At 41.2% G+C, this 24,201-nt stretch overlaps 1 protein-coding gene across 2 annotated transcripts in view; it reads right to left on the bottom strand.

Annotated features, from left to right (window-relative positions):
• MLF1 (myeloid leukemia factor 1) overlaps positions 1–24,201 on the bottom strand; it is a 51,622-nt gene that overhangs the window by 3,202 nt on the left and 24,219 nt on the right. The window contains exons 2-6 of one of the 2 annotated variants that reach the window (XM_027875959.1): positions 17,444–17,582; positions 10,578–10,658; positions 7,224–7,307; positions 5,811–5,939; positions 2,811–2,970 (exon numbers count right to left, since the gene is read on the bottom strand). In XM_027875959.1, the coding sequence (XP_027731760.1) occupies positions 2,811–2,970; positions 5,811–5,939; positions 7,224–7,307; positions 10,578–10,658; positions 17,444–17,582 (593 nt within the window). The remainder of the gene's footprint in view (positions 1–2,810; positions 2,971–5,810; positions 5,940–7,223; positions 7,308–10,577; positions 10,659–17,443; positions 17,583–24,201) is intronic. The other variant, XM_027875960.1, reaches the window with a different exon arrangement.

Consider the following 24,201-nt stretch of genomic DNA (forward strand, 5'->3'; position numbering starts at 1 on the left):
TAAGAGAGATTGAGGAAAAATTAGGGAAAAAATAAAAGCAATCCAAGAAAATTATGAAAAGAAAGTCAACCAACTGGAAAAAGAGAATCAAAAACTTAAGGAAGAAAATTATTCTCTGAAAACTAGAATTAGGCAAGGGGAAGCAAATGATGTTATAAGACACCAAGAAATAACAAAACAAAATCAAAAGAATGAAAAAAATAGAAGAGAATGTGAAACATCTCATCGGAAAAACTGATCTGGAGAACAGACAGAGGTGAGACAACATAAGAATAGCTGGACTACCTGAAAGTTACGATAAAAAAAAGAATCTGGATACAGTATTACAAGAAACCATCGAGGAAAACTGCTCTGAAATTCTAGAATAAGAAGGTGAAGCCGAAATGGAAGAAAAAAATCCACCAATCACCACCTAAAAGAGATTCCAGGAGGAACACTTACAGGAATATCATAGCCAAGTTTCAAAGCTCCCAGGTTAAGGAGAAAATATCACAAACAACAAGAAAAGGACAGTTTAAATAACAAGGAGCTATACACTCAGGATTACACAATATCTTGTTTTTTTTGTTGAAAGACTGTAGGTCTTGGAACATGATATTCGCAGAGCAAAAGAGCAGGGTTTATGACCAAAGCTAATTTACCCAGCAAAGGTAAGTATATCATCCTGAATGAAAAAAAATGGACATTTGAAACAAATTGAAAGACTTTCAGGTATCTGTGACAAAAAGAGCAGAACTTAACGGAAAATTTGACATACAAGGTCCAGGAGAAATATAAGGTAAACGTTAAAGACCAATCATATGGGACTCAGTAAGGTAAAATTATTTACTTCTTTTGGGGGGGGCAGGGCTAGGCAATGGGGTTAAGTGACTTGCCCAGGGTCACACAGGTAGTACGTGTTATAAATGCGTCTGAGGCTGGATTTTTGAACTCAGGTCCTCTTGACTCCAGGGCCAGTGTTCTATCCACTGCACCACCTAGCTGCCCCCTATTTATTTCTTATATGTGAAAATGTTATCAGTACTCTTTTGACTGTCATCATTATTTGGGTCGCTTGAAACAAAGGCTTGAGTTGAGATGTGTAAGATGGAGTGATCCTAAAAAATCAAACTGCATAAAGATAGATAGAAAGGGGTAATCATCTCATACAAATGAGGCATGAAAGGACGAACTGATACAGAAGAAGCAGGTGGAGGTGGAGACCTGGCAGTGCTGGAACCGTGCGCACTCTCCTCAGAGACGGGTCAAAGAGAGAACAACATATACAGCCAGAAAGGCATGAAAGCCTTCTGAATTTAGAAGGAAGTAAGAGGGCAAGAGGATAGGATAAGGGAGGGACTTTTAGAAGGGTGTATAGATTAAGAATGAGGAGGGAGAGGGGAGACAAGGGAGAAACTTTTAGAAAGATGGCAAGATTAAGGTAGAGGGCTGGGGGAGAGGTGGGTAGATTGAGGAACAGGAGGGCAAGGTAGAAGGCAGAAGTAAATTAGATGAGCGAGCAGGGATAGGGTAAATAGGGTGAGAAGAATAGTGAGGAAAAATAGGATGGAGAGAAATACACAACAAATAATTATAGCTTAGAATGTGAATGGGATGAATTTACCCATAAAATGGAAATGGAATAGCAGAATGGATTAAAAATTTGAATTCAACAATGTTGCTTTCAGGAAACAATAAAAATGAGAATTACACAGAGAGGTAAAATAAAGGCTGGAGTAGAATTTATTATGTAAAAAATGCAGAGGTAGTAATCACGATCTCAAAATTAAAGCTAATTAAAAGAGAAAAATAGAGAAACTATACTATGTGTATATACTAATATAATTCTAATGAATACTAATATACTAATATCATTCAATATTGTTTAGGTCTCATTTCTCAAATGATATATAAACAGGCAGTTTTTTGATGAAGAAATCAAAACTAGATATGATCATGTGAATAAATGTTCTAAATTATTATTGATTAGAGAAATACAAATTAAAACAACTTTGAGATATCATCTTATGAGACTGGTTAACATGATAGATGCCCTTCCACTGAGGAATGATTAAACAAGCTGTGTGTACATGATTGTGATGGAATACTACTGTGATATAAGAAATGATGGGATGGTTGATTTAGAAAAACAGGGAAAGATTTAGATCTATGAAGGAAAATGCTATCCACCTTCAGAGAAAGAACTGATAAATAGAAATATGCATTGTTATGGTCTTACATCTATGTATATGTGTGCCTATGTTTATAGATATCTATGTACATGCATATATATTTGCATTTGATTGTAGCCTTCTGGGTGGGTGGGGGGAATAAAGTAAAAAGTACATAGCAGAGAATAATAGGAAACCTAGGAGGAAGCACAGAAAAGCTGGGTAGCTTTGAAAACAATGGACAGTAATCCTTTATACTGAATCTTCTCTTGTGTTCTGCTGAGTACATGGAAAGTTTTTATTTTCCTTTTCTCATTTTATATTAAGTTTAAAATAAATAAAATTTTAAAAAATTAATGATAATTTCTCCCCCCTTCTCATAGTGTGGTTGTACGGAAAACGCTTTATGAAATTTAAAGCATCATGTAAACGTTCAATCCCTTATTGATGATGTGAAGGATTCCATTTCCTGAGTGTAAAAGAAGTTATGTATGTTGAAATGCACGGCACATATTCTGACAGACACAGTGTGTCTGCTGGGATCGTCTGTCTAACACGGGGCATATCTAGAAATGACTGATACATAACGTATATGGTGCCTCGTACAGGCCAGCTCGTAGCTGGGGCAAGACAGAGGCCCTGCAGGCCGGCTTCACTTACATTCACGCATGTTGATGAACTCTTGGTTTAACTCCTGGTCACCAGTCTTGTTGTTTTTTAGCCCTTTGATGACATGAGCACGGTCATAAATGTGATGACCCACAGCCATCTTCTCTATCCCACTGTCAGAATCTCTCATTGATTTCCTGGTTTCCTTAATCTAAATAATTAGAGAAAATAACAAGTCAAAGCCCAGCTTACTGATGACCGCTTCATCCTCCTGGACAGCAGACTAGGGGAGAAGCTCCCATTCACACGGATCGCAGCTTCAGACCCTGACATCCCTTCTGGCTTACTGAATCCACACACCCTATTTTAGGGGTGAGTCAGGGGAGGCCCAGGGCTAAAGTGGCTTGCCTAAGAGTTCACACAGGTCACAGGTCATTCAGTCCATATGTATAATGTGGACAAAAGGCTTGAAATGGCAAATCTTCATAATGTGAGAAAAGTCACAGGCGTCAGAGAAACCCGCCTTCAAGCTGCTGCTAGTGTGGTGTCCTGGTGTCCCGGGCAGAGCCAACCCTCAAGACAGGATGAGCAGGGTTTAAGTCCTGCTTTCGAGATCCTGAGCAAGTCACTTCAGCTGTCATTGCTCCAGGAAGCTCACTCAGACTGTGCTTTCCAGAGTGGCTGACAGGCATCAGTGGAGAGAGTTTCCTCATTCGGGAATCTTCCCCTCCCCCTGACCATGAAGTACCATAGCAAGGCTTTTCAAGAAACATATGAAAGGAAAGATATCTCATCAGTGTGTCATAGACTACGGAGAGATGGGAAGGTATTCAGAGGCCCCGCCTAACCCAGAGAGGGAAACTGAGACCCAGAGAGACAAAGGACTTGCCCAAGAGCTAGGATTCATGCTCTGGCCCTCTGACTCCGATTCTGATGCTCTCTCTGAACACATGGAGACCAAGATCCCAATGAGGGTCATGGGGGCACTGGTAACTACTAGTAACAGCTCCCATTTACTCAGGACGCCGAAGTTGGTAAATGACTCTACATACATCATTTATCTCACTAGAATTTCCTAACAACTCTGTGAGGGAGGAACCACAGGCACTATTTTCGCCATTTCACAGATAAGGCTCAGGAAACTGAGGGAATTTGTTCATGGTCACAAAACTAGTGGGCTTGGAACCCAGATCTTCCCTCCTTCCATGCCTGAGTTCAAGGGTGCTTTCATGACGCCGCCCTGAGACCACACTGGGATTACCAAGGGCTGCCTCAAAGTATGGCTCTCTATAACTAAACATGGAGGGCTGAGGGGACGGGAACAGTGGTGACATTAGTGATGCAGGAACAGAGGAGGTCAGGGCACCCCTGTGGAATTCTTTTCAGTTACTCTGACAGTCATATGAAAAAATGCTCTCCATCATTACTGATTAAAGAAAAGCAAATTGAAACAACTTTAAGATATCATCTCACACCTATCAGACTGGCTAAAATGAGAGAAGGGGAAAAGGACAAACGTTGTAGGGGATGTGGAAAAACTGGGACACGAATACACTGCTGGTGAAACTGTGAACTGATCCAACCATCCTGCACAGCAATGTGGAATTATACCCGAAGAGATATAAAACTGTATACCCTGTGACCCAGTAACACTACTATTAGGCCTGTTTCCCAAGGCGATCAGAGGAAAGAGAAAAAAAACTTATATGTTCTAGAATGTTTATAGCAGGTCTCTTTGTGATGGCAAAGAACTGGAAATTGAGAGGATGCCCATCAACTGGGGAATGACTGAACAAGTTGTGGTGTATGATTGTGATGGAATACTACTGTGCTGTAAGAAATGATGAGCTCAATGATCTTAGAAAAACATGGAAAGACCTGCATGAAATAATAAAAAGTGAAGTGAGCAGAACTAGGAGAACACTGAAAACAGTAACAGCAATATTGTTCGAAGAATAACTGTGAACAACCAAGTTATTCTGAGGACTTTAAATACTCAAATCAACTATAAAGGACCTATGAAGGAAGATGCTATCCACTTCAGGGAAAGAACTGCTAAACCGAAGTAGGCCTTGTATGGTTTTACATATATTTATAAATCTGTGTCAAAAGCTGGCCTTCCCTAGTTCGGGGCCAGGAGGAAGGAAAGGAGACAGTTTGGAACTTAAAATGTAACCAAAAAATTAAGTTAAAAAAGATAGGAAGGCCCTATGCAAAAATAAAGGGATCTAGGAATGTCTACTATCAATAAAGAAGGTAGAGAAGGGAGTCTAGAGATTGCTTCTGAACCACAGGCAGCCTGCTTGGGGTGATCTCAAGGATCGTTTTCCTTCTCGATTAAAGCCTGTTAATGAAAAACTAGTGAAGTCTCAGTGACCTCTTCCTAGGTGAGGCGAAAGAAGGGCTTTGGTCAGCCATGTTCCCTGACCTCATTTTCACCGAAGACTTCGGTTTAGGAATCAGAAATCTCTCTGGTTTGGTTTTCCATCTGCCAAATGAAGCCAATGCTCTGGTCTTAAGGAGGCAGAAGAGCTCTAAGACAAATGTGAACAGAGGCAGAGCACAGAGCTACGAAAATGAATTGAGAGGCAGAAACACGACATGGTTCTTCTCCATAGCTTTGGGCCCAGACACTTCCATGGAGCAGAACATTCAATACTTGAAGGAAATGACTGTTTTCCCATGGCATTTTGTCACGTGACAGCTGCCTGTTTATCAGGTGGAAAGGCTCTGGGTAGGATAGGTCGGCTGGCGGTGGTTAAGGCAATGCACTAGACAAGGTAACTTTCTAGGCCTCCTTCATTTTTTTTCCTAATTATGGCAGCAGACACAGGCTTGATTAAAACAAACAAACACTTTGGGGTAAAGGACGGTTCTCTGAGAGGGGAACCAAGGAGGAGAGGGTATTGGAGGAAATAATAATTATGGGGGAAAAGCCATACAAATTTATTTTTAAAAAGAATTAATTTTTAAATAAGAAAACATTTTTAAAAAGGCATCAAAACAGCAGCAAGCTGTTCCTGCTTTTACAACTTGTTTCCAAATACTCACCCCCCCAGGAGCTCTTCGTGTCTGAGAAGAAGCTTGGAAAACCTTTGGAGGCTCATTACCTACTTTGGAGAAGGTCATAATGGAAGAAGAACAAAAGGAGTGTCCTTCTGGGTCGACTGACATATCACTCTACAGAGAAAAACACAAAAAAGATGAGGGTCAGAAATACACCCTTCTTATCTCTGAATCACTGTAACATGAGAGAGAATCAAAGAAATGACAAGAAGTTAATCAGCAAATCGGTTTTAGGATGTTCTACATTCCTCATGGTGTAACAATGGCACTTACTAACTAACTTGCCTCTTCTCCACCCTTGCTGAAGCATTCACTAACCCCATTAGAAATCGACAGAAACAACACCTCGCCAGAGTAGTGTAAATGCCAATTAGCACGGCCAAACTAGTGGAGCCTTTGATCTGAGCCCACAGGTCCTCCCAGGCTAAGCCAGGACCCAGCTGAGTCCCTCTCAACCTTCTCTTCTATTCAGGAGAAGTCTGCAGGGGTTTTGCTTTTGCCCAGGATGCCTAGGAGCCTCTGGAACAGAAGAGAGTCCCTGTGAGAACATTTAAGGGGACTGGCCCCCAGGCCCACTAGCTCTTCAAAGTCAGCCTGGAACAGGATCCCTGGGGAAGCAATGGGCCTCTGTGGTTTCCCTCAGAAAGTGAGTGAGAAATCAGGGTGCCCCAGGGCATGCTGCTGCTGCTGCTTGGTGCAGCCATTCTGGCCCCTGGGCCAGAATGGCCCCTCTCCGTCAGGCAGGCTCCCCTCACCAGGAGTGAATCAGACACAGGCCACATCGGACACATCTTCCCATCACCCTAAGGGTACCACGCTTGTTAACTTCATCCCGACAGCAGGAGCAATCATCTAGTATTTACCTTTACAAGTTGGCCTAATCAAACAAAATTTACCCAAACTAAACAAACTGGATGACTATGAAATTCTTGAGGTGGAGCCCTCTTTTTGGCTAGAACAGTTTTGTCTTTGGTTTTAAGTGTGTGACTGTTAGCTTTAGGTAATTGTTTTCTTCCTTCATAGAATTCCTGTTTTATCTATTAAAGCTTCAGCATTCTTTTTAGGTCAGTCACAATTTGGCATTAGAGTGAAACTTATGAGGGCAGAAACCATTTCCTTCGTAAAGTGACTTAATTTTTATGTTGTATTTTACAGGGTTCTATGACATATTATTTGAAGACGTTTTAGAACCTTTTAAAGATTACTATTGTTTCTATACCCCCCTCCATTTCCAAATACACTTGTTGCCCATAATATAAGGCCTATAACAAACGAGAAGAAAGAAGCCACTCAGTCACCCATGGAGTCTGACAGCGGATGCCATGTTCTGCACCATAGTTCCCACCACCTTGAAGACATTATCATAACTTAAAGTACCAATTAATTTTTAATACTTACAAAACGTCTTTGTAAATCCTGCATGTTGTGTCGCATATGTGACATCATTCTGTCCATTGCCTGAAAAGGGCTGACATCTGCATTCTGCAGGATATTAGGAAGTGAGTTATTAACTAGGAGAGTAATACAGGAGAAACAAACCAACATCCCCAAAACACAAGTCAAAGAAAATTCATTAGGTTTATGCAAATCAAGTCACATGCACATGGCTCAAGCAGGCAAATTTGGAATTACACAATCAGAATAAAACTGTCTCCAAAAACAAGGGCAAACTCAATACCCAATGAGAGGAGAAGTGATTCTCAATCCGTATTTTTTAAAAAAAGAAACACTGAACTCCTGGGTGCCTCTCTTCAGCGGCAGGGTGGATCAGGCAGGGTTTCTCAGCCACATCACCCTCCCAACCTCTCAGTATCTCACTAACAACCTACCCCAGCTGCCAACAGCACTGCTTAGATCTCCCCTACAATCGGGTATCTCTGTGATGGCCTCTTCTGATTCTCCGTCATCTCACCTAGCTGTCCTCTCTCCCTCCAGCCCCAGGACACAGTCTAGGGGCTGCATTGATGCTGCAAGCCCTGACGTGCTCAATCACTGCTTTCCAAAATTCCTCATCACAGCGGCCTCACTATCTCCTCTGCTCCTGGCTCCTCTCAGACCAGGCTCATCAAGGGCCCGGGCCCCGCCTGGCACAGCAGCCCAGGTTCCTTTAAGAAAGAGCTGTCCCTGAAGCCTTAGTAAGCATGACGACTCACTCCAGCCACCCCACTGCTGATCACGACCTCTTCTTTTGGCCTGCCTTGTCTGCCTTCCGTCCACAGCCGAAGGTGCTGGTCTGAACAAACTTCCCTACCCTGCCAGAGTCTTCAAAGCCCCAATGATAACTTTACAGTTAGTGATGTTTTCTTGCTCTTCAATGTTTGAAAGTTATTTCCAAAAGGTGCAGTGATGTTATGTCCTATGTCTGAATATTCGGAAACAAGAGAGGGAGGAGAAATGGGAATGCATGAGGAAGTGGGAGGGAAGCAGGCAATCCCCTGGGGGAAGGTGGAAGGTAGGGGCTGGCCTCCACACTCTCCTCTCTCCTGGACGATCCTGAGGCTGTACCTTGATCTTACTCCATTCCTCCCTCTCCCCAGGCCTGGCTCCTCTGGGCACGCGTTTCTCACTCTTGTATCCACAATCTCACTTCTGGCCCACTTCTTCCCATGAGCAATGTTGAGGTCTTTCCTGGCCTTAATGCCACCTATCCATCCGTCCCCTTTGAACCACTTGCAATATGGTGCCTTCTGTTCCCAACACCAGGCATAACTCAAACCGTTCTCTCGAAGGCCACCAATGGTCCTATTGCCAAGTCCAACAGCCTCTGCTCAGAGAATCAAATCATGCCAGTCTGAAAGTCCAAAATCCTCTCGGTTTTACATAGGGATTTAACTGAGACAGAGAGGTGAGATAACTTGCCCATGGTCACCAAGCAGTAAGCAGCAAAACCAGGATCTGAACCCAAAAGTCTTCCAGCCAACATTATTATTTTATAGGTGCAGCGTACTGGAAGCCAGTATCAGATATCATACTCAGGAAGAACTGAATTCAAATCCTGCCTTGCTCGTTGTGAGACCTCGTTCGTGTCGTTTAACTTCTCTGTGCCTCAGTTTCCTCATCTCTAAAAGAGGTTGGACTTGATGGTTTCTGAGGGAAACATGACCGGGAAGCCTCTTAAGTCCTCTCAACTCTAAATCTTTGCCCCTGTGAACTCCCAGCAATGATGAGCCCTTCCTGGTCTCCCCTCCCCCACACGGACGGTCGTTCAGAGCTCTGCTCTTAGATCTCTCCTGGTCACTCTTCTTTGTTGACAACTCCCAAATCTACCTCCGGTTCCAGTCTCTCTCCAAAATTCCAATGCCGTGGTTCTAATTCCCTGCTGAACATCAACTGAACACCTCCCAGGAACCTCAAACTCCTTCTGTCCCCAGTCAGCCATCGTCTTATTTCTGTTGCCCCTCCTCACTGGTCACCCAGCCCTTCACAGGCATTCCCGCCTCCCTGCCCCCTCAACGTCTCCCAATCGTGAGTGTTTCTTCTCTTGGCTCTATCCTACACAGGGCTGGGAAAGTGATTCTCCTAAAGCACAACCCTCTGACCTTGTCACTGCCCTCCTTGAACACCTCTAGCGACCTCCTCCACCCACAGGACACAGTTCAAGGTTCTTTGCAAATAGGGTCCCTACCTCATCCCAAGGTTCTCCTAGACATTCTCTACGCTTCAGACAGAGCTGCCCCTTTGTCATTTCCTGAGCTGAGCTTTCCTCCACGTCCTTCCTCTCCCACCTATAACTCTTCCAATCTTCTCCACACTTGGGATCTCTCCCTCCTCTGAACTCGCAATTGCTGTGGATTTTCCTCAGTCACGTCATCCCAAGATATTACCCTTCGTGTACAGCTCATTCCCTCCTCCAAACTGTTCTCTGAAGCTCTCTCTCTCCCCTGTGGTACCTACCACAATGCTGTACAATATTTCAATAAATATTTACTGAATTCAATCAAATTTGAGCTCCCATCTCAAACCTAACAACAGATGTTCTTTAAAGAGCTTATGAGGAAAAAATACTTAGGACAAAGAACAAACTAAATAAAAAAAATGATAAAACCTCATTTCAGTGAAAGGCATCGAGCAAAGGCAGCTTGGTGGGATCAAGAGGCATTTTCAGGGCTATTTTCTTTCCTGCCATCTCAAACAGCATCTCAATTTAAACCTCAAATAGTTATCTTCACTGCTTAATTACTAGTTCCCCAAATTGCCCCCCTCCCCGTAAGCCAATTTTCCACTAGAGACACTATCCCATAATCACACCTTAAGCCAAATGAGAACAGAATAGAAACCACAAGATTCCTTTTTAATTTGGCTACAGTAACAAATAAATCATGGCCCACAAAATCACAGGGAGAGAAGTCAGAACTTCACTTCATGCTTAATTATCCATATATATGTATAGATACACATATCTGTATGTAGATAATCTACAGCAAGTTTAAACCATTAGGTGGGGCATTCACTTCCTTCCTCCCAAAAACTTCTTTAGCCAGATCCCTGAATTTTTTCAGGATATTCAAATTTATTTTGATACTTACCCAATACAGACACAATAAGGTAAATCTGCCTAGAAATGTTCTAAAATGCTAAATATCTTATTTGGTTAAAATTTAAATACAAATTGAGACTAAATCAATGCATATATTTCCAACAAGCAATTATGAGGTTAATGGAAACGTGTACCAAAAAATCAGTCTTCTTTAGTTAAAAGACAAAAATTAAAAACCAAACACCCGCAAAAGCTCTGCATTTCATAATACAAACCATTGCACCAAAACTGCCAAAAGGCACAAGAGAAGAAGGACCACCAAAGGTGCCAAAAGGAGCAAGGGCATGGCTCCTCGCCTGGAAGAGAAACGTCCAATTACTCCTCCCGATAGCATCGATTCGAGATGAGGCCTCAAAGATGAGGGATGCAAAGCACATAGTCACAAGGCTTAGAGCTAGAGAAATTACATAGACTTTTAATTTTTAAGAATTGAGTGTTTGTTCATGTTTTGTTATCTGTTTACAGTCACAGTCAGACCAGTAGTTATAGAGCAAGAAAAATAGTTTTCTTCAAACAAACAGGAAGACCATTTATCACTGTGAGCATGACTGAGCTAGCAGCCATTAAAGACATATGAAAAACCGGATTAAGGGAGAGATTTTTAAAATGAAACTTCATATTTCATACCAAAGTTAATTAAAAACATAAGGTACAATGATTAAAATGCTATCTTCTTTCCTTTCAACCCAGGAGACCAGTTCAACTAGTCTGCTACAAATGCTGATTTAAAACAAAAGTCATTTTTCTCAAGGTAACTAAAATTTAAAAGGTTAGGGTTGTACCTAATAGCTTCCTAAGTACGCATTTTATGTCAAATAAGAAATTAATGTAGACTGGCAATGAAATATATACTTGGTTTCTAAAATATTTATAGGTCCTCTGGGAGAGGTGAAATCCATTTGGCCCCAAAAGTTGTTCCAAAGGTCACTGAAAGGAGATTCCATGTAAGTCTTTAATTATATAGGTATGGGAATTGGGCCTATGATATTAAAAATATAAGTAACTATGGAAAGAAACAACTCTCTCTACCTACCTCTTTTGCTGCAGCTTAGTGCTCTAGAAAGTTGCCTGCAGCACTGTCCTGAGATGTGAGGGCGAGGGCGAGGGTCCCACATGTGAGAGGCAAGATGGACCCAGGTCTTCCCCTCTGAGGCCAAGCTCTTTAGTCATGATGCCATCTTGCCTTTTTTTCGCTATACAGAAGACTCTTTAAAAACAGATAAATATAGGGGCATCTAGGCGGCCTAGTGGATAGAGCACCAGCCCTGGAGTCAGGAGGACCTGACTTCAAATCCAGCCTTAGATACTTGACACTTACTAGCTATGTGACCCTGGGCAAGTCACTTAACCCCACTGCCTAGCCAGAAAAGCAAAAACAGATAAATACTTCGGGGATTTGCAGGATTCTAGCTTCAGAGCTGGAGGACGTTGTGAAGCTCATCGGGGGGGAGGGACTTGTCCAAGGTCACAAAAATGAGAAAGTGCCGGCCTTAGAACCCAAGGCTTCCAACACTGTTTAAATAGATGCTTTTAACAACATCAAAGTCACTTCCTACAAGTTCCAAATACCGGAAATATATTTCTACAGAAAAAGTGCACAGCACATCTTCCTATCATTTGGTGAGAGATAATACTCCCCTGGCTGAGAAAATACAGGAATAATATATTCACTAGGAAATTAACAAAGCAGCAATACAAAAATAAACAGAATTGTATAGAATCAGATGAAATATATTAATACAAATGATATGAGCAATTTTAAAAGCATAATTTCCAAGAATGTTATTATTTTTACAATATATTAGTATGATACATTGTTTATATACTAGCAAAATAACAGTAATAACTGATAGTTTATAATACTTTGCACTTGACAAAGCGCACACACGTGTGCACACACACACATGTATAAATATAGTATAATCTCACTCAATCCTTCTAACAACTCTATGCTGTAGGTATCACCGTTCTCATTTTCTAGGTGAGCAGACAGTTTCAGGGAAGTGAAGTGATTTACCCTCAGTCACAAAGTTCATATTCAAAAGCAGGATCTAAACTTGTCTCACCTGGTTCCAAGTCCAGGACTTTTTTTCCACTACAGATCCTGCTGCTTCCAACTCAGGAAGGAACACCAAGGGTCACTGGGTTTACCAGAAAATACACAATACTAGAGACAGTAGGGTGTAGTTCAAAGAACCCCAGACAGCATCAAGAAGGTCCTCGGTTCAAATCTGGTCCTACCACTGACGCGGGCTGGTTGTTCACCCACAGGGAGGCATCAGGACATATTGACACAAAGAGCTGAAATGGCTGAAAAATTTGGGAGCTCTGACCATAATGTAACTCTACCAGTGCCTATGATCATTCTTATCTGATTGACCTGTGGCCTAGTACATTTAAAGCACCCCTCTCTCTGCTGAGGTGTTTGTAAAAACCTCCATCTCCCTTTTCTGGCAACAGGTAAAGGGCAGAGAGGTTGGGAGAGCCTGGGGCAGTAGTGGTGGGATTCCCTTCACTCAGGGTCTTCCAGTGAAGGCTGGGGGCACCACTTTTTTTGGGGGGTGGGAGGAACTAGACACACAATTCTGGGACAGCCATGATTGAGATTAAACTAGAAAAAACATAGATTTAGAGCACGAAGGGAGACCACCTGGTCCCTTGCTCCCCCAAGGAGATACGGGGAGCGCCAGGGGCTTGCTGGGAGATCGCACAAGTACCATGCAGCACAAACAGTCATTCCCGTTCATGATATCCCAGAATAGGGAACTTTCGCTTGCTTCAGAATTCACATCTTCCTTCCTTCCCAATGGCACACGCCAGCCTCCCAGAGGCTCCATTCCTCATCCCAGGGCCAGTCTTAGCCGTTCTTTTCCTTCTGCAGAAATTTTGTGTGCCTACCTTCCTATGTTGAGCCATTATATTTCTATGTCCATAACACATTAGTTGGAAAAGCCCTTGGGAAAACTCATGGACTCCTCCAATATTTTTCAACACTGATTCTCTTTATAACTGTGATGCTAAACATAGTATGCTATCATTTAATTTTGTCATAAAAAATGTCATAAAAACTACTCTGATTCATTCTTTTTCGTTCTTAAGAATTAGGGCAACCTAAGAATTAGTTGCAACTATAATCTAAATTTTACTGAAGATAAAATCAACTTATTTTCAGATTTTTGGTTTCCTTTTTCAGAGAAAGACCTAAAAGAACCTTTTCTTCATTATTTACTAATACATGGTAGTCTCCATTTTAAATGAATTTACTTTATTTATTTTTTGTTTTGTTTTTTTTGCTTGTTTTTCAGCTAGACAATAGGGTTGAGTGACTTGCCCAGGGTCACACAGCTAGTGCATGTTACATGTCTGAGGCCAGATTTGAACTCAGGTCCTCCTGATTCGAGGGCCAGCGCTCTATCCACTGCACCACCTAGCTGCCCCCAAATGAATTCACTTGAAAGGAACAAGGGACCTCTTGTATTTCATCATATACTTTCTGTTATGGAAGCATATTCATTAGGTGTCAATGTCAACTGTTTACCATTCAGAGTAACTTCAGTGAAACCGGGGATGCTGCCGGGGATAATATAAAATACAGTTGTGGAAAAGAGAACCAGATCTCAGGAGTCAGGAGGCTTCAGTTCTAGTCCAGGGTGTCCTACTAACTAGCTCTGGGACTTTAGGCAATTTGCTTCATCCTCTCTTGGCCTCAGTTTCCCCATCTGTAAAATCAGGGGCCTTGAGAACTCAATCATTTCCTGGAGCCCTTATTTCTTGGATAATTTCACGACCTTTGCTCTTTGTCTACACAGTTACGGCACGCAGCACAATCAGCACTGATCTTGGCCACTCGAGGCAACAGGAACTTTTCAGCCAAAATGCAGTCAGGTATTCCTTTTGTCTGAGTTTCAGTGGCCCCCCACTCCCTCCTGCCAATTTAACTCAATGACTACCGTTTAAATCACTACTTTATGCAGAGTCCTAGTGACACAAGGACAAAAAACAAAAACAATGACAATCAGAAAAGTAACAATGGAATACATCAATCAACCAATCAATAACCATTCATTAAGCGCCTATCATGTGCCAACATCTTCTTTGACATATGCCACACCTCCCCAGACTAACTTCTCCTCTAAATGAAAGGACAAAGTTCAAGCGGGATTTTTTTTCCCAAAATGGCATCGATCTTGCCCCAGCAATGGGCACGTGCTGCAGTGTACAAAGACCCTGGGTCCCTGAAGGCTCCTCCAGCAAAGGGCAGGCTCAGCCTGAAGGACAGGCTCAATGATGCCCCATTCCCACCCTCCCGACACGCAGCTGCGCCCAGTCGGGTATGGAGAGCTCATCCCCACAAGGCCAGCCACTGGTGAGTGTACTTTTCTCAGTCATAAAATCTCCTGAAGACAGCCCACCAAGGAGCGAAGGGACTGCAAAGGCTTTACTGGCAGGAGCGGTGAGATGCAGTGTGGTGGATGTGTGGACCCTCGACTCCAACTCCAACACTTGCTAGCTAGGTGGCTCCGAGGAAGTCAATGAACCTTTCTGTGCCTCAGTTTCCTCATCTGTAAAATAAAGCTAAGAACACCTGTGGTACCTCTCCCACAGGGTTCATGTGAGGCTCAAAAGCAGGAATGCCTGGAAAGGGTTTCACAAACCCTAAAGCATTATAGAGAGGTGAGTATAATTGTGATAAGGAGGAATTGTGCTGAAGAAATCACGGCATCTTAAAACTGAAACACAAATTGCTTCTCTCCTTGGTTAACTCTGAGCCTGAGTGTTTAAGTGGTGATGCTATAGGACAATTGCAATCATTACGGATGAAAGGTAATGAACAAAATTTAAACTTTTGTTTAGGGCTCGAAAAAGGTGTCTTGTAAAATCACTTGGTAATTTCACTTTCCCAGACCTGGCCGCCATGCCTCAGCTGCCCAAGGGACCCATCTTCCACTGGTAGGCTCTTCCTGGAACCGCCATTTTTGGGGAAGGGGCAAGAGCAACCATCCTGCATCTTTCACCTGCTCCCAAGCCTAGCGCCACATCTCCCCGCCCCCACTCCCCTTTCAAGTGCTGTCTTCACCCATAGAATGTAAGCTCCTGGAGGGTAAGGACTTTTTTTTGTATTTGTATGCACAGTGCTCAGCACATAGTAAGCTTTTAATAAATGCCTGTTGAATCACACACACGTATGCAAATAGCATCCACCTTAATGGGAAAAGAAAATGCATTCCACCTCTCTTTTGTGTTCTACTTCTGCCAGTAGTTACAAAGAGAGCATCTAAAATCACGGACTTTTACGAGTCGCATGTGCCAGTGATACCAAGTGATAACTGCCAGCATGATTTGTGAAACTTCCACTTAATGGCACAGATTTGATTTCAGTTCCAAATGGGGACCCCCGCCCCGGCCGTGCATCTCTCCCAACCTCACTTTCAAGCTACAAAAAGTCTGAAATGGATTTGAGGATCACATTTCAGTTGTGAAACCACAAACTTCTCCCAGGAAAACTCTCCAAGGAGTCACTCCAGTAAATCCCTGAACATGCTTGTTGACTAGAATGCGCTGTTTTTAATTTAGAAAGATAAGAATACAAGGCGTTCCAAAAGTCTCTGAGTGGTTTTGGGCTTTAACAGCTTAAAGAGCTACTTAAATTAAGCTTTAACAACCTAAAACTGGCCCAAGACTTTTGGAACACCCTGTATAAGCAGCAAGTCCCGACTTCATCATAAAAACTGAAAACCTGAGAATGGAAGTTAGCCGTAGAAATTTCCGTCACTTTGGTAATGTGGCAATCCTCAGAATGCACCCTAACGAGGCTTTGCAGGATGCTCAGTGAACAGCTGGAGAGCAGAGGAATTGATTTCTGCTTTTATTCACGGCTGGTCTTTCCTCCACCTCTACTGGGATTTGTGTTGACCCCCAACAGGATCCTTAGGGTCTTTTTCAAGTTTCTATACCTAAGAAGTAGACAAATTGTGAAATATTTTGCTCACGTTGAGGGCAGTACTGAAAGCAAATGCTTAAAGCTCTGTAGTTCCCACAGTCCACTGGAGTGAGAGTCAGGGGCTCTAGCCTACATCAATTTTATCATTATGAAGTTATTTTTTTCCAACATCAATAAGCATTTTTTCAGATAAATAAAGGTAGCCTTCAGGAACAGAGAGTCTGAATTTTCTTGCATTTCTACTCCTAATGTCCCCTCTAAAGCTGGAAAAGTTGCTTAGGCATTCAGGACAAGTCACAGCACTACCAGCAATCATCATTTACTTGCTAAACTCTCATTCCTGCAAACTAAACGGAAATAGGTTACCCAGTTGCAGATGGTAACAAAGGTACTAAACTCTAGGGATGTTCCTGTTTCTCCCATCTTTTGGCATTTCTTTGATATCTAGAGTATAAGATTCTCCTAAGTTGGAATTACTGATGCTTATGGGGAGGGGAAGGTTCTGCCCAGGTACCGAAAGGTAACATAGCCATTCAAGGTTTACTTTGCTTTCTCTGGCTGTGGCCATTTGGAGGGGGACGAGGGAGGTAACTGAGCTCATTCCTCTGCTCTCCCCAGAAGACAACAAGGGCCAGTGGGCAGTCAACAGCCCACATCTGTGTCTGCTCTGGTGAGGATTAAAAAAAAAAACCAAAAACGCATTGTACTTAGTATCTTTTGTTAACAGCCCCAGCTGCTATTTCACAATGGGAGAGGAAGGAAAAGGATGAAAATTATATGTAACAAACATGTTTCTTGATTATTTTCTTAAAATATGATGTGAGAAGATAAATGTTTATTGATTAATATGAATGATATATGAGTAAATATGAAAGCAAAAGCTTTTGGTAAATTGTATGGGTGAGCTATAGCCCTATAACCATGAGAATTTTGTATCAGCAAACCCTATTATACCACGATACAAAGGTTATCATATTACAGAATTTTAGACATGCCTTGAGTTAAATCCCATCCCAGAAAACATGGCAACTTCAATGCTGGTAGTTGTGACCCAAAAGCAATTAAATACATTATATTTTCATTCCTTTCTGAAAATTCCCACCATTTTCTTATTAAGAACCTTTAAAATAAAGAACCTACGGAACAAGAAACTTTATCATCATCTTCATCATCCTCACGACGGCCTCTCCCACCAGCGACGCTGAGGAGCTGTCCAAAAGGCTGAGCGAAACTTTTCATCATTTGACGCATATTTTCATTGTGAGAAGAAAAGGAGTCTCTGTGAAAAATAGACAGAAGGTAGGAAAAGTCATTAATGACGGATTTCAAGCACCAAGTAGATATGTAGACTCTATCTGAGTTGATGTACACTTTAAAAAAGAAAGAGTAAAAGTTAAATAAAACAGACCCATTCTACAATATAAAGAATCCTCCATAATACCTCACTCGGGCGTTCATTCAACAAATGTTTCTTAAAGCAAATATCATGTTAAAGGCATTCTAGTAGACAAAAATGAAACCATCCTTGCGCCTACAGAACATACATTCTATTGAGAATGAACAATATGTGCACGGATGATTATATAACAAGTCCAAATATATTTCCAAATAGGAAGAGCTTTGCGGGAGCAAAGAACTGAAAACAAAATAGATGCCCATTCACTGATGGAGGAATGTCTAAACAAATTGTGGAGCATGAATGCGATGGAACGTTACTGTGCTAGAAGAAAAAACGTGCATGAGTATAGAGAAGCACGGAACTTTACATGACATGGCAAAGTGAAGTAAAGAGAGCCAAGAAAATAATACACACAAGGAATACAACAATGCAAATGGAAAGAAGCACTACCACCACCACCACCAAACAATCCAAACTGAACACGAGCTCGGCCCCAAGAAGAGACGTGTGGAGACTCCCACTGTTGCTCGTTTGCAGAGGTCAGGGTCCTCAAGTGTGGGGTGCTGCATGTAACATCAATGGGCTAGTGAGTTAGGTAAATCTTTTTCTTATTTCTCTTTTTAAAAAGTGCTCTGTTATAAGAATGGCTGAGAGGGAAAGGGCAAGGAATACACATGGAAATACAGGCCTCCTTCTTGTTAGAGATGACAGCTAAACTGTCCTCTGAAGGCAGCTAAGACCTGACACATAGTAGGCACTTTTAATATATGCTGGAATGATTGATTAGATGAGGCAGAGGTGAGTGGGAGTGTTTTACAGCAGATGTAGGAGAAAGTAGGTGCAAAAGCGATTCTGGTGAAAATGGCATGTCGTGGATGGATACGGGCCAGCAGGCAAACTTGCCTCGGAAAGAGAATTGAGAAGGTTGATAATATGAAAATGTGTAAGAGTTCTACTTCTCTGGCTGAAGGTTTTGTATTGTATCTTGAGGCAATAAATGAGGACTTCCAGAAGACTTCTATGGAGAGCGGCTCAGTCAGAGCCTTTTGGGGAATGCCAGTCTGGCAGCTGTGTGGAAGACTGATTGAGAGGGATGTGAATGATGGCAGGAAGCCCAATTAGGACGTTCATGGAACCGTTCAAGAAAGAGGCGACAGGGGCCGGCAGCACACGTGTGGGGGGTAGAGGGGTGTCCACCTCGATGACCGTGTCCCCTCAGACCCAGATGCAGGCAGCCCAGGACAGCGAGGCCAAGAACCTTGGGAATGGCCAGACTTTCAGGCCAGGGCCCTCAGCCCCTCCTGTGCAGATACGGCCCAGTCAAGCAAGGCTGCTGCCACTGAAGTCTTTGGCTCAGTCCGATGTCACTGGTGATCACATTAAAGCAGTCTTGTGTCTGCTCTGTCCCTTCACTCTAAGGTCCACAGGACCTTTCCATCTGAGCTGCAGCCGAGGGCTCCCCATTACACCAGGGGCTCCTTGGGAGCTGGGGCTCTCACCTTAGGTTTCTCTTTGTACCCTCAGTGCTTTGTTTCCAAAGCACTTAATGCTTAATTCACTCACTTGTTCACTCATTCACTCATTCATTCATTCATTCATTCATGTAGAAGCAACAAGACTTGGCAGCCGAAAGAATTCATAGAGCAAAGGAGAAGGAAAACTCCAAAATCACTCAAAGGTTGCAAGTCCACTGGTAACTTCCACAGAAACAACCAAGTATGGAGGGAAGTATAAATTCCATTTCAGGTAGGCTAAGTGTGAAGTATCTACAAGACATTCAGGTGAGGGTGTTTAGCAGCCATTTGGTAATGTAGGGCTGGAATTCAGGAGATAAATGAAGGCTGGATATATGGTTTTGAGAGTCATCTGCATAAAAAATGGCAGCTGAACCACTAGAAATGTGAGAAAAAGAAAAGAGCCCAGGAAAGACTCAATGGTCGGGGACAGACAGAATGACAAGCCAGAACGGGATACTAAGAGGGCCCAGGCAGACAGGCAGCACTGGATGAAGACCTGCTTCTCTACCTGGGAGTTACCAAGATCACTTTCACGAATCACTACAATCATCCAGGAAAGCCCACTCATTTAGCAAACTCTGAGTGGTGACCTTATATAAAATCCATGACTGATGCTCTTGTGTGACTTATAAATTGACTTTGAAGGCAATTAAAGAGGAAAGCTAAAAACATTTGGGAAAATGGTACCCATTAATGAAACATCATATATAATGTCTCTGTGGGTAGGTATATATATGTCTACAGCTTTCCAAGTTGATTACTCCAAAATAAACAATACTAATTTAATTCTACTATTGTAAGTCACATTTTCAAAAGGTTTAATATCATGTAAAAGACCACTGATCCTTAGAGCTGGATGACCTGAGTGCTTGAGCCTCGGTTCTCATAGCTCCAGAAGTGGACAAGAGAGCCCATTTCCCCAAACCCTTCTACCATCGACCATTTGTCTTTTATCATCTTTGCCAATTTCCCAAGTCTGAGTGAAAACTCAGATGTTTAAATTTAATGATTAGTGATTCTGTAACCTTTTATCTGATTCTTTTTATTCAACAATTATCCAATGCCAAAGCCATTGTGGAGGCACAATAGAAGATATAATAATATAAAAAGATTACCAACCAAAAAGGGCCAGGCAACAGGAACTCAAATCATGGACTACAACACGGAATGATATTAAAAGTACCATACAAGTAACCAAGTGATAAAGGAATTCATAGCAGGAAAATAAAAGCAGTATTGCTTTTAGCATGTGAGTAAGACATTCAGGGAAGACTTCACGAAAAATTGGTATTTGAGAGATGGTTCTTAAGATCACAAGATCATACACTCTGTACAGCCTGCAGTATTAATGACATCTTGCCCCACACAGGCTAGAGGATTGAAAATAATAAAATAAAGGTTTTAAAGTTTACAAAGTAATTTATATTTAGGCTTTCATGTGAAGCACACACTCTGTGTAGTAGGTAATAATACCATTTTACAGATAAGCTGAGGGTCATAAAAATTAAATATTATTTTACTTGACTTTTTTCAGCTAACAAGTATGAATTCTCCCTCCCACCTACTACCACAGGAGGGAAAAAAAGAGATACAAACCATTATAACAAATTATTGTTTGTTAACATTGCTAAGCAAAACAAATTCTCAAATTGATCATGCTCAAAAATTTGTATTTATTTCTGCATCTTGATCCTACCACTTCTACAGAGTCTTACATCACTAATTACCTCTGGATACCTCAAGTTGGTACCCATACCCACCCCTGTTCCCAACTTCCCTCCGTTGCCAAAGTTGTCTTTACTGTATTGTTATGGTATAAATCGTCCTCCTGGCTCTGCTCACTTTACTGGACATCAGTTCATACACACCTTCCCAGGTTTCTCTGAAATCATTCCTTTCATCATTTCTTACATTATATTCATATGGAATAATTTGTTAAGTCATTCTCCAATTGATGGGTACTCCCACCCTCCCCCACCAGTTTCTAGTTTTCTGTCACCACAAAAAGAGCTGCTAGGAAATTGGGAAAAAATCTTTGCAGCAAGTTTCTCTGATAAAGGTCTCATTTCTAAAATGTGTAAGGAAGTGAGTCACTTACATAAATAAGATATGTGATATATGGTCAAAAGGTAATAGGGCAGTTTTCATAGCTATGCACAGTATGAAAAAATGCCCTAAGTGATTAACAATTAGAGAAATACACATTAAAACAATTTTAATGTACCACCTTACACTCATCAGATTTGTCTGAGATGACAGAAAAAGAAAATGACAAACGTTGGAGGGGATACAAGAAAATAGGTATGCTAATGCATTGCTGGTGGAGTCCAGTCTAACCATTCTAGAAAGCCATTTGCAATTGTGCCCCTAAAGCTACTAAACTGTACATGCCCTCTGATCCAGTAATGCCACCAACAGCTTTATATCCCAAAGAGACCAAAAGAAAAAAAAGGACTATAAGTACAAATATATTTGTATCGGCTCTTTTTGTGGTGATAAAGAATTGGAAACTGAGGAGATGCCTACCAATTGGGGACTTGCTGAACACATTATGGCATATAAATGTGATAGAATACTACTATGTTGTAAGAAACGAAGAGGATGGTTTCAAAAAAAAATCTGATAAGATCTGTATAAACTTATTTACAGTGATGAGAACAAAACCAGGAAAATAATTTATATAGTAATATTAGTATTATAAAGATAATCAACTATGAAAGACTTGGTAACTCTGAGTAACACAATGACCAGCCACACTTTCAAAGGAGGACTGACTCAGAGTATAGACTGAAGTATATTTTTATCTTTTTCTTTCTTTTTGGGGGAAAGGGATTAGAGGAAATATGGCTGATGTAGAAATTTGTTTTGTAAGACTACACTTATTTGTAATTGGTTTTATTTTTCTTGTCTTCTTACTGAGTGAGAGAGGGGGAGGAAAGGGAAAGAATTTGGAACTGAAAATAAAATAAAATTGAATTTTCAAAAAAAGGCAAAGGATTCAAGGAGCTACTACAAATTAGTGCAGGGCTTGCTTTATTGTTCTGATGATTGTTTTGACTTAAGAAAGTAATGGAAAAAATGTTAGTGATGTAGATTAAACTTTTTTTTAAAAGTTGCTATAAGTAAATATTTTTGTACATATGGATCCTTTTCCACTTTGTTTGATCTCTTTGGAGTATAGTCCTAGTGGTGGTATAGCTGGTTCAAACAGTAAACACAATTTAGTGATGCTTTTAAAGATAGATCCAAATTGCTTTCCAGAATGGTTGGGTTATTTATTTCATAGCTCCATCAATAGTATATTAATGGGCCTATTTTCCCACAGCTCCCCCAACATTTGTCACTTTCTTTCTTTTTTTTGTCAACTTTGTCAATCTGATGGATACGAAGTAGAACCTTAGAGTTGTTTTTAATTTGTACTACTCAAAACAGTGATTTGGAGCACTTTTTTCTTGTGGCTATTGATAGTTTTAATTTTTTCCTCTGAAAACTGTCTATTCATATATTTTAACCATGTATCAAATGGAGAATGGCTCTTATTCTTATAAATTTGAATTGGTTCCTTATAGAACTTACCAATGAGACCTTGATCAGAGAAACTTGCTGAAAATTTTTTTTCCAGTTATCTGCTTCACTTCTAATGTTAGTTGTTATTGGTTTTATTTGTATAAAAATTTTAATTTTGTGTAATGAAAATTGTCCATTTACGTTCTTTGATCCTCTATATTCTTTGTTTAGTCATGAATTCTTCCTGTATAGAATATAAGACATTACACAAACCTATCTATCTTGGTTGGTTCTCCCTACCAGAACTTCTGTGCCAGTGGGACAGCCTTCAGAAACCCCAAACCACCTGCAGGCCATGAGTAGGCAGCTAGGTACGTTTTACATACATATTCCTATTCATTTCTCACTAGGCTACAGTCCAGAAAACCCTTCGCCTTCATCTTAGAAGATGATGTCAGCCTTGCAATTCACAACTTAAAAGTATCTCGGCCCCTGTGGCCCCTCTTTCAGATTGGAAGGCTCCTCCCAGAATCTTCATTTAAAGAGAGCTGATAGGTCAGTCTTCTTTTCATTTCTTATCTGGCTGTAATTCAGACTCCTCCCATCATGGCCCAGAAAATTTGGGGAGTAAAGATCACCCACAAACAGGAGCATCTGGAGGCTCTCTTCCATTTGGACTCTGTGCAACATATAATCCACAACAGTGGTGAACACCTTTGATAAGCATGCATTTCTGTTTTGTTTTGTTTTTTGTGTGTGTCAAAACTTTCATCATCAGAGAGGTGTCAAACAAAGTTATCTCTGAAGTTGCACTTATCACAGAATCTTGTTATTAACACATATTATTAACACATATGTTCTTCTTGTTGGAAGACAGCATTTAAGACTATTACTGGTAAGTTTTCTCTGCACCTTTCAAATAGTGATTGCGAAGATGTGATTGGTAGTAGACATTCATTTGCAAAAGTTTTCCTTGTTCCTTTCATTTTTATTGATATACCCCCAGTATACATATAGGTCATTTTCAGAAATACTGTATAAAAATGAGAAAGTACATAGGCTGGAGGCTGTGGGCTCTCAACTACCTTTTTTGGGTAGCAATATCATCTATGATTTTCCCCCCGTTCTTTTGGTAAAAAATAAAGATTGTAGGTATCCTTTGGTCGTTTTGAGAGTTGGTGTACTTAACTTTGTCATGGATACCTTTGTCAATTAAGCCTATGGACCATCCCTTCTCAGAATCATGTTTTTAAATGGCAAAAAGAAATGCTCAATTTCAGTTACAGGTTAGTGACAATAAAGTAATTCTTTTTCCATCCAAGTTCAAGGACATCCTGCGACTTATGCATAGACTTGGGAGTCCATGGACTGCAAGTTAAAAAACCCTAAAACGGAGGCTTGTCCTGCCTGAAATGTCTGGGTATCCCTAGTCTGTTCAAACAGCAATTGCCAGATTTATCTTCTTCCAGACTCTG

The sequence above is a fragment of the Vombatus ursinus genome, unplaced genomic scaffold, assembly GCF_900497805.2.
Source record: "Vombatus ursinus unplaced genomic scaffold, bare-nosed wombat genome assembly UNPS02014810.1, whole genome shotgun sequence".
Taxonomy (NCBI): Eukaryota; Metazoa; Chordata; class Mammalia; order Diprotodontia; family Vombatidae; genus Vombatus; species Vombatus ursinus.